General features: G+C 35.4%; 2 protein-coding genes across 9 annotated transcripts in view; one reads left to right on the top strand and one right to left on the bottom strand.

Moving 5' to 3' along the window:
* Nucleotides 1-10744, top strand: part of LOC148946144 (G patch domain-containing protein 11) — a 29027-nt gene that overhangs the window by 13066 nt on the left and 5217 nt on the right. The gene's annotated exons all lie outside the window — the stretch shown is intronic.
* The window catches only part of Caper (RNA-binding protein 39-like protein Caper), a 47516-nt gene continuing 41349 nt past the window's right edge, over nucleotides 4578-10744 (bottom strand). For all 6 annotated transcript variants that reach the window (XM_089098168.1, XM_089098169.1, XM_089098164.1 and 3 more), the window contains 3 exons: nucleotides 9980-10133; nucleotides 7566-7750; nucleotides 4578-4798 (listed from right to left, as the gene is read on the bottom strand). In XM_089098168.1, coding sequence (XP_088954294.1) covers nucleotides 4695-4798; nucleotides 7566-7750; nucleotides 9980-10133 — 443 coding nt within the window. In that variant the 3' untranslated portion in view covers nucleotides 4578-4694. The remainder of the gene's footprint in view (nucleotides 4799-7565; nucleotides 7751-9979; nucleotides 10134-10744) is intronic.

Genomic DNA, 10744 nt, shown 5'->3' with positions numbered 1-10744 from the left:
AACGCCTATGTTTCTATCTGCAAAAACGTTCTCCGGAGCACTCGCACCCCTGTCCGGGTTTTTATAATGGGAGAGATAGAGAATGATCATACCGCTAATTCTATAAACTGTGCTATGGACAGACATGTTAGGTGGGAGAAGGGGGTGGAGAAAAACTCAAATAAGACAAGTGCCGTCGTAAAACAATACAATTTCTTTCTAGTAAATTCCAGGTAATAGTTTATATGTAATGGGACAAACTTCTGGGCTAATGGGTCAAGTATTTGTCTTTCAAGTAAAATGAGAATTAAATGGAATGGATACCGTCAACCTGTCCTAGAAACTCAAGTCATGATTCTAAATTAATCTATTTGCTAGGGAAGTTTTTTACAGTGTTCGGAATCATGTTATAGCAGTTACTGCAACTTATTAAGGTCAAACCACAATCTGAAAGAGTATAGTTAACTTAAAAGTGGAAACTGGAGCTAGTGCGAGTAAAAAAAAATAACATCATTTCCATCTAACGTTTAGCAATACTTGGCATTTTTTTCAAGCTTTGTAATCATTTTTCTGTCAGGAACTGAGATCAGACACTTATTACTACACTAATTTTACCAACTTCGAAAAACAAATTAAGTATTCTTACTATAATACTGACAAAAATTGCGAAGCGTCGCCAAATGTTAGATGACGTTGACTGTTTTTTGTCGACACTAGCGAAAATTTCCACTCTTGTAATGTACCCATACTTTTTGCCATAACCCGTAAGTCCCAAATTAAATAAAAAAATAATAATTTTCAAGTGCCAAATATTTCCCATGTAATGCTCTCTTGAAAATAGTAATTACCTTTGAGATGCAACAGCTGTAATGTCCAATTGGTATAAGAAGTACAGGATTGAAATGGTTGTTGTCCTTGAAGAGCAGTCCCTTGGCAGTCTCCCACCCCTGCCTTGAACACTAAGGAAAATTACAGAGTAGCTCATGGTCTTGTCTCACTATTTTTATTCCTAGAGATGCTCGTATTGAACGAGAGCCTTTTTCGTTTCATGTAAAGTGTTAACAGAAGAATAAACCTTTTGACAATCCATACAATTTAGATTTTTCTAATACTTATGAAATTTACATAAATCTTTGAGAAGAATCATAGTTCGTTATTTACTAAAATCTAAAAATAATAATAGGCAATTTTTAGTTCAATATTATGGCAATTATTTTTCAAAAAAGACTAAAGCTCTTTCAACAACCGTCAGTTTATTTGAAATCCAATCAATAAGAATTTTACAAGCATTTCCTAGCTCTGATTCATAGCAATATAATTTTTCTGAAAAACGATGACCAAATGAGGAATTTGTCGAAAGCTTTATCGCTAACTTTGATTCATACTATTGTCGGAGCCACACCATTTGATTAATTATGTCGTCGACGCGTCTCCTGTTTCGGCAATATCCTGTTTTTATACCATTTTGTGCTGCCACCCATCAATTTTGGTCCAGTAGGGCCAATGTCGGTATGTAACGGTCCGCAAATACAGGACCAATAGGCAATTGAATTTAAGGTCTATTTTTTAAAATCAAGACTCAGTGCAAAGGCACTGGAAGGGTTATTTATGGTGTCATTAGGTTCCAAATTTGTTATGTTCAGTGATAATTTTCAAGACGGAATAGCTTATCTTCTCATCGTGGAGGTGAGACTCCTCTATGCTTAGAGGTTCTAGGTTGAATAATTTATCTGCAGACCCAGTCATTTACACAAGACAGGGAGGGGGGGGGGTATAGGCCCCTCCCCTGGTTTTGACTTGTAGTTTCCTACATATTTTATCTAACTCACCGGTTTCGTAGGTTTTTTTCGTTGCTGGAATGCGAGCTTCCTCTGCAACGTCTTATCTTCTCGGAAATAAATTCCTCTGTACTTGTCTGTGTTGACTGAAGTTTGAATTTTCAGCCAAACACACAGACCTATGGGGACTGTTCATGTACTGTGTCTTTGTTTAATGAAATGAAGAACAGATTTTGACGAATAAAATCTGCTTCAAGAAATCGATTTCAAGGGACAATTTTTTTTTTTTTTTTTTTTAGAAAATTGCAACATATTTCCATATAATTACATACAGATAGAACAAACATTTTCACTAGCAGCGGAAGAGGGGTGGTCACTAGCTGAAATATTTCAAGCGAACCTAATTGTCACCAAGAATTGTTTAAAATACAAATAATTTGCTTTGCCCGTAATTTTACAATTTTAACAGTTTATGATGCGCGACCCCTTGACGGCTGCGTGACTGTGCATAACGGCTCTGCTATCAATATTAAATAAAAAAAACAAGTTTTTTTTAACTGAAAGTAAGGAACGACGTTAAAACTTAAAACGAACAGAAATTATTCCGTATATGAAAGGGGCTGTCCCCTCCTCAACGCCTCGCTATTTAATATAAAATTTTTTTATTGTTTAAAAAATTAGAGTTGTGAGAAAGTCAAACTTTAGCGTAAAGAGCGAGGCGTTGAGGAGGGGACAGCCCCCTTCATATACGGAATAATTTCTGTTCGTTTTAAGTTTTAACGTCGTTCCTTACTTTCAGTTAAAAAAACTTGTTTTTTTATTTAATTTTTGAACGTTTTTGAATTAATGCAGGTTTTGATTTTGGCTCACCGTACATGAATAATTAAAACAAAATTTGCATATTATATTTGGTTAAATGGCTTTCTCGAAACTTGTTTAATTTTATTTACGAACGTTTTTATTAGTAATAAATATACGTAACTTAGAATTAACTTACGTAACGAACTTCTATATTCATAAATTTTTAACACGTATATTAGAGGGTTCGCCCCCTAGTCAATACCCTGCTCTTTAAGCTATGTTCGAATTTTTTCCAGTTCTTTAAAAATGACCTCTTAATCACAATCAGTTGATCAGTTGAAAAACTTGTTTTTTTTATTTAATTTCTGATCTTTTTCTTTAATAATGCTGGGAAATCCGGCGCCCCCGTCAGAGCCATGTCCCGTCCCCCATGACCACTTCCTTCATGGAAAGAGCCTTCCATATAGCCCCCGACCCGCTCCTTCCCCCACCTACCAGAAAAAATATCCTCTGAAAAAGTCTGTATACTTCCCAATAACCACTACTATATTTTAACATTGAGTAATGTTCATAACTTCCAGCCCTCCTCCTGGGGACTTTGGGGGATCAAGTCATCATAAAAGAAATTTTCATCATATTTTCGACCATTCTGAACAAAATGGCTATCTCAAAATTTTGATCGGGTGACTTTGGGAAAAAAATGAGCGTGGGAGGGGGCCTAGTTCCCCTCTATGTTTTTTGGTCACTTAAAAAGGGCACTAGAACTTTTAATTTCCGTTCCAATGAGCCCTCCCACGATATTCTAGGACCACTGGGTCGATACGATCACCCCTGGAAAACAAAACAAAAAAACAAACAAACAAATAAACACGCATCCGTGATCTTTCTTCTGGCAAAAAATGGAAAATTCCACATTTTTGTAGATAGGAGCTTGAAACCTCTACAGTAGGGTTCTCTGATACGCTGAATATGATGGTGTGATTTTCATTAAGGTTCTATAACTTTTAGGGGTCTTTCCCCTTTTTTCGAAAATCAGCCAAATTTTCTCAGGCACGTAACTTTTGATGGGTTAGATTAAACTTAATGAAACTTATATATTTGAAATCAGAATTAAAATTTGATTCTTTTGATGTATCTATTGGTATCAAAATCCCGTTTTTTAGAGTTTCGGTTACCATTGAGCCGGGTTGCTCCTTACTTACAGTTCGTTACCACGAACTGTTTGATATCTAATTCGGGTTAGAAAAAGAAGTAAATGCAAACAAAGCGAAATTTTACGATCAAAGAGAGACTTCGGTTATCGATAAGGTTCCCATATAAAAAAAACCTCATTTTTTTAATTTTGCGATAATTTGTAGGAGAGGCCTGAATTTGTCAATTTATTAAATGGAGCTACAAATTTTTAATGATCACTCCCTCTAATATTTAGGTAAGACAGACTCGACTTAAGGTTAGTTCACACGGATGGGAAAATGATTAGGGAAAACTATCAAGGATCGACGGGAGTGTTCACACGCATGGGAAAGTGTTCGAACACATCATCAGGCAGAAAATTGTGATGACTGATAAGTCTGTGCTTCCAACAGGAATACAACCATTTGCTTATAGCCTAGCATGTTGAGTGAGCCTACCTGGTTCATTGAGAAAAAGCGACATTTCCTGACATGTTTGCTGCTTTTTCTTTTTCTTTATGTTTTTATACTCTTAGTGACTAGTGTCACATAAATACGGGTAGTTGTCAACCATGGCTATAAAATTATGAGTCTGTGGATGGTTTATTCTTGACATATTCTAACTTTTAAATATTTCGCCTTGAAATTCCCATGAAACCCATTGGTTTCCAAGGGAAAAGTTGAAAAAAATCCAACCGAAACCCATGACGGGAAAAAGATCAATCCTGTAAGGAATTCCTTTGAGGATTGATGGGAATCCCATCTGTGTGAACTAACTATTAGACTAACAGTTTTTGAAACCACATGATTCCTAATAGACAAAGTTCAAACTGAATGTTTGTAGTGCTACTAGTAAATCCATGTATTTGAAAAAAAGGAAAACAAGCACGTGTAACTGATGGTATATTAACTTACATTCTAAAAGATAATTCAAAACATAATTTTATAAAAAAAAAGTGTGACTTCAATACTCTCGTCTTGTCTTCAGGGGAGTGACGCCAGCCATCGAATCTGGGAAAAGACTATGATAGTTAATAACAGGAACGTAAGCAGCTGTAATTACTCGACCTAGAAAAGAAATATCAGCAATGAGAAAGTCAACCTGTTAGATAATGTTAGCTCAGCCTACATCGTCCCTCCTGCCCAGTTAATGGGTTTATAAAAATTAGAGTTTGGCTCAGCAAGATTGACAATTTTTAAAGGAAAGCAAGAGGAAAAAATTTTCTTCAGAAAAAAATGTTCATTAAATTTTAATCAAATCCATATTTAAATTAAGCTATTTTTATCTCATAGATACCCAAGACATGTTTTAACTGTTTATTTTATTCAAATTTTAACTGTATAGTCTCTTCTTTTTGGGTTTATAAAATCTACGAAACACGAGGCCCAGCCATTCGGACATTTCTTCATCTTATTTTGCACTGTCTTAATAAAAAGTTTTACCTCTTATCTGTATATTCATATATTATCGTTTACTTTATAAATAGAAATGCAAAAAACTAGCGCACGGCATTCGTATTTGACATCTCATTTAACAATAAAAAAAAAAAAAAACTACAACAACAAAACAGTTTACATACAGATTAATTCACCAATAGGGGGGGGGAGAGAAAAGGGTCTAACCATTAAAAGATTGTAGTTGTGGCAATTATATACTAAAGGTGATTTTTCTAGCTGAAGTACTCTAACCCTGCCCACTCCTAGTTATGGACACTGAGAAATAATTTAAATGGGGTGGGGGCGGGTCATTTTCTTAGGGACGTAAAATTTATTATCAATTTTTTTTTTACTATAGTAAAATTAAACATGAAGGCAATTGAAAGACAAATCTAGGATATTATCAAAGAAACTGTGAAAATCCTGATATTTTGGGGACTGAATCCAAAGTATTCTCCCATGAACACATCCCTTCCCTGTCTACGTTAATGCCAAGGGTAAAATCATGGTTTCAAATTCACCCCCTTCCACCGAAAAAATTTGACACGTCTGGACAGATAAAGTCCGTAAGGGAGAACACTGTAGGACGAAGACCTAAGATTCTTCTTTAGTTTTTTGTTTTCTACCAAAAACACTATTTTGCAATTGTAGTTAGCGATTGAAATACCACTATTTTTCACAGAATCTTTATCGACAAGCATCAATTCAAATTCGGAAATTCCCAATAACTGCAGCAAATTGTTCCGAATTCCTGACGGTATCTACACATTTTAAATTCGGTCATAAGTAAAATTGTTGAGTTTGTGTTAATGAAAAAACTAATACTATAAATCGAAGATCATAAAATGAATGCTTGGTTGACTTTTTGGGTAAACGATTAGGGAAAACTATCAAGGATCGACGGGAGTGTTCACACGCATGGGAAAATGTAAAATCATTAAGCCCATTTTTCTTCCAAAACAATGGCAACGACTGAATCCTATTTAAATATTTTACGTTGATTTACACGGCGACGTGTAAGAATCCCACTACTTGATCACATTTACGGTGCTATTCTGCCACTCGTTCTTTAATTTAAAGTAGGTTACTTAAGTAAATCTTATGTTTTTACGAAAAACTTTCTTAACACAGAATTCCACAAAAGGAAAATATTATTCGGCTTTTAAGTTTATCTAACTTCACCTCTTTAGGCTATCTTTTATTGATATCTAAATTACTGAAGTGAAAAATAACGAGGCAAAGCAATGTATGACCTAAAAATAATATTCGAGTTCCAATTTTGAAACTAGTCCAATGAAATATTGTAATTACAAAAAATTGAATTAATACTTGCCAGCACTGTAACGGTAAATATTTCAATGAACTGTAATATAAACGACTTTAAATTAATTTAAACTTCGGCCGGTTTCATTGTCGAAAGTGCTGTTGAGGCAACACTTCGATTTCTTTCATTTGTCATTAATTCAATAGTGCAGTTGTAAGCCCATAATTTCTCTGCCTCATAAAACAAAACTTAGTATTTGTTTTCGACATATTTGATAGAATGAATAATTTGGTTCCTAGTCACTACTACTACTAACAACTCACCGCAGCACCAAGCCGCCTGAGGCCAAAACAGCTACGCACGTTCCTCCTCCCAATCTATTCAATGCCTTCCTCTTTACACCCTCGCAGGAAGTTCCCATTTTCCTTCAACCTTACGACATCCTCCCACCCTAACCGATGACGACCTGCTTTTCCTTTTAGCCCAAGACGGTTGGCCGAAAAGGACAATCTTTGGCATTCTGTCATCCTTCAACCGCAGAACGTGCCCTAGCCATCTCAATATTTCTCTCATCATAGCCCTAGAAAGCGGGATTGAACCGCACTTTTCGTACAGTCTACAGTTTGAAATACGGTCGGTAATTCGGGTACCCAAAACAATCCTTAGGCAATTTCTCTGGAAAGTTTCTAGCAAATCTTCCTCCATTTTTCGGAGCGCCCATGCTTTAAACATATTTGACCACTGTCCCCAATGTAGCTTCCAATATCCTAATCTTGGTTCGCAGACTTATCTTCCTATTCTTCAGCTGTGAAAAAGACACTCTAAGTCTTGGCTATTCTACTTTTAGCATCTTCACGGCACCCACCGTCTTTACTAATAATACTACCAAGGCAAGTGAAGCTGTCAACTTGATCGATCTTTTCCTTACCCAACATTTACCTTTTCATCGTAACTTATTTCTAGCCTTAGCGACTTAGTCTTTTTAACATTAATTTTCAAACCTGAACTTCTAGCGCCCTGAACTCGCAAAACCTCTAAAAGTTCATTTATTTTGCTCACACCTTCATCTCGGATGCTTAAATCGTATTTCGCGTTCTCCCATTAAAAATAAAAAACAAACAGGGAAAAACTTACCACCAAACCATCGCCCGTGTAAAGCGCTGACAGAGGCGGCTGCAGCACTGATATTGGTACATTTCACATACACATTGCCTTGAGGCGAAGCTTTGTCTACAAAAATATGAACAACGCCACCATGTTTATTACATTCTTCGATAACATCATCGCGAATTTCCTGATCCCAATCAGGGTTGGCATCACTAAAAGTAAGAAAATCGAGATTATATGTTCTTTATTTCAATAATATATAGATACATAAAGATTTTGGTTACTTTAACCTGAAAAAAAAATTGGCCGTTTATACGGTAAAAGTTAATAAAACTTAAACCCGTAAGATACGAGGACGGTCCCAAGAAGCAGAAAAAACCTAATTTAAAAAGACTGAGAGAGGAGGGAGAGGGGTACAAAAATTCCTTAGACGAAGAGGCAACTCATTCTGGAAAATTTTGGGATAGTGTGACGGCCCATTCGCTTCTCAACTTGGCGAACGACTTTCTACTTCTCGTAGCCGCAATATTACAATAATATCCCCAATTATATCACAGTATTACGTTATAATATCGCAAGAATATCTCCTAATCACATATATACAACAATTATGACATTGCAACCATCTGCATAACTATCAGGAAGCCATGAAGCAGCTTATTCTGGACATTTATTTCATTTTACTATTTAGCAGGAGCTCCCCTATTGGGATTGAATAAAAGGAAAAGGGACTCTCTCCCTCTAAACCTCCTTGCTACGGATAAATTACGAACACACACCATTACTTTCGAAACTTTTATAGAAGAATCAATCAGGCTAGAATAATGCTTATATTATTTTTATTCTTTGCAGATATAAACGAGTTAGCAACATAAAACAAAAAACATTTCTAATGGATTCTACACTAATCCGATATGTCACTGAACTGAAATTAAAACTTAGTACCGTGAAACAAAAAACGTTAAAGTGGATCCTTCTTCTGCTTCTTCTTCTCTATTTGGGATCCTTCCTATTTGGCTACAATCACAATTTTTCGTTATTTCCTTTTAAAGAGATTTAACAGTAACTTTGCTGGACTATAATTCTGCAAAAAATTAGATAACTTTTAAATCTCTGCCGAGATTTGAACTAGCGACACCTCTATACGAGAGCCCCCAACAGACAGCCTCGTACACAGTATTTTGCTTCGGGGAGGAGGTCGGACGACAATTTTTAATTTATTGAAGGCGGGGGGATTATAAAATAATTTCGGGATTTCAGGGTGGTGAGGGGAAAACGCATGTCCTGGGTCCTATGGGAATCCGTACCCATAGGCAAAGTCGAGAGGGTAAGCTATGCCCTAGAGAACATAATTAGAAGTCGAAGAGACAAAAAGTGGTTATTCTTCCATTTCTTGGTAATTATGACATTTCATTGTCAAACTTTTGACAATGACATTTGATAAAATGATATTTGATTTTCTCAAGTCTCACCTGAAAATGTTATTTCCTTCACCGTTCCACACCTAGATAATTTTTTCTTCGGTACATCGAATTCGGTTTGACAAAGAATAGTAGGGTCTCATCAGAACAAATATAATTTTTTTAAACCACAATGCTTTTTCGTTTACAGATAGAGACCGAAAATGCGTCCCTTATATTTGTCGTTAGTTTAAAAGATAGTTACAAGATATCCTGGCTCAATATCAAGGATGATTCAGAATCGCAAAGTGACTTTTTCAGTTTCATAGAAAGTAAAAAAAAACTTAAGTAGAGACAATTTGTGACCCGAGCACAAAATTAGCAATATGCTTATTTAGTTTTGAGAAAATAGAAAGCTCCTGAAATTTCGACAGTTTTCTTTGTTTTTAATAGACAACTACTTCTAGAAAAACCTTTATGTGTAAAGAAAACAATATATATATATATATATATATATATATATATATATATATATATCGAAGTTAAGAAATTCTGTTAAAGGAATAAATGAAAAATTAGATGATAATTTCTTAAACCACATTGGCCTGACATCACATAAACAAAGAAAAAACGAGCAAAAATGGGGTTTCTTATAGACCCATTCTTGCTCGTTTTTCCTTTGTTTATGTGAAAAATTAGATACTTTGGTTTAAGGAAAGAAAACGAGTTTTCGGTCTCTATCTAGTCTATATTTACTAATTTTGACTAGATCAAGCGGCAGCACACAAGGCTAAACATGGATTACCAGCTTAACAGCGGTTGCTACTTCTTTTTGCCGATGCTTATTAGCACCACGATTTTATTTAGAACTAATCCACTCTAAATTTTAAGGATATGCGCAAAACAAACCATTTCCTTTAAGACAAAGGCAGCTTACAAAAAGGTTGTAATTAGATGACGTAATTAAAAGGTCGTAGTTAGATGACTAGTAAGACATGTTGCCTCTCACTTATTTCTAACACTATAAAGAAAAATACTTACGCCCCAGGTGTGAACATATTCGACAGCATAAAGCATTGGGTGGCAATTGGTGGCGCGGCTGCTGCCGCAGACTGAGCCATAGTGTTGGTTGTATTCGTGTTCATACTCATGCTCAAAGCAGTCGCTGCAGCAGGAGGTAGTTCAAGACCAGTTCCTATAGTAAAATAATTAAGTGTTTAACAAGTCCCAATCAAACAAAAGTAATAACACCAAAGACAATTCCCGACTTTTCTTGTTTTGCAGAGGGCAACACTTTGACTAACAAATGGGATTAATAATATTTCAAAGAAGAGAGAGATATTGGATTAAGAGATTGTAACATATGGTATGCATATAAGAAAAAACTAGGGTTTTTTCGGTTGGTATTAATCAATTGTGATGTCACAAATATGTACATATCCTATTATCAAATACATAGATTTTTAATCAAATCTTGGTGTATCGACAAAATCTTGAAAAGTTGTCAAGGTAAGGGAATGAAACTCGAGAATGTAGCCAAAACTAGGTTTAACCTATCATAACCCCACCTGGCCGGCCTTGAAATTTTTGTGTTGATTTCAAATATGTAAAACTCTTTAATTTTAAGCTCGCCCGTCAAACGTTATGTTATATAGAATGATCACATTAACCACTTTATAACCCACGAGAATTTGATGAAAAAATTACTTTTCATTCGATCTAATGACTAGCATTATTATCTTGCTCTGACATACATATGTATCTAATCTAGGAAATGACCAAGAAGGCAATAGTTTCGAAAGCAGA

This window comes from Artemia sp. Qi Xiang Cuo, chromosome 12 (genome assembly GCF_049724085.1).
Source record: "Artemia sp. Qi Xiang Cuo chromosome 12, ASM4972408v1, whole genome shotgun sequence".
NCBI lineage: Eukaryota > Metazoa > Arthropoda > Branchiopoda > Anostraca > Artemiidae > Artemia > Artemia sp. Qi Xiang Cuo.
Note: the sequence above shows the minus strand (reverse complement) of the source record. Positions and strands in the feature narration are given on the sequence as shown.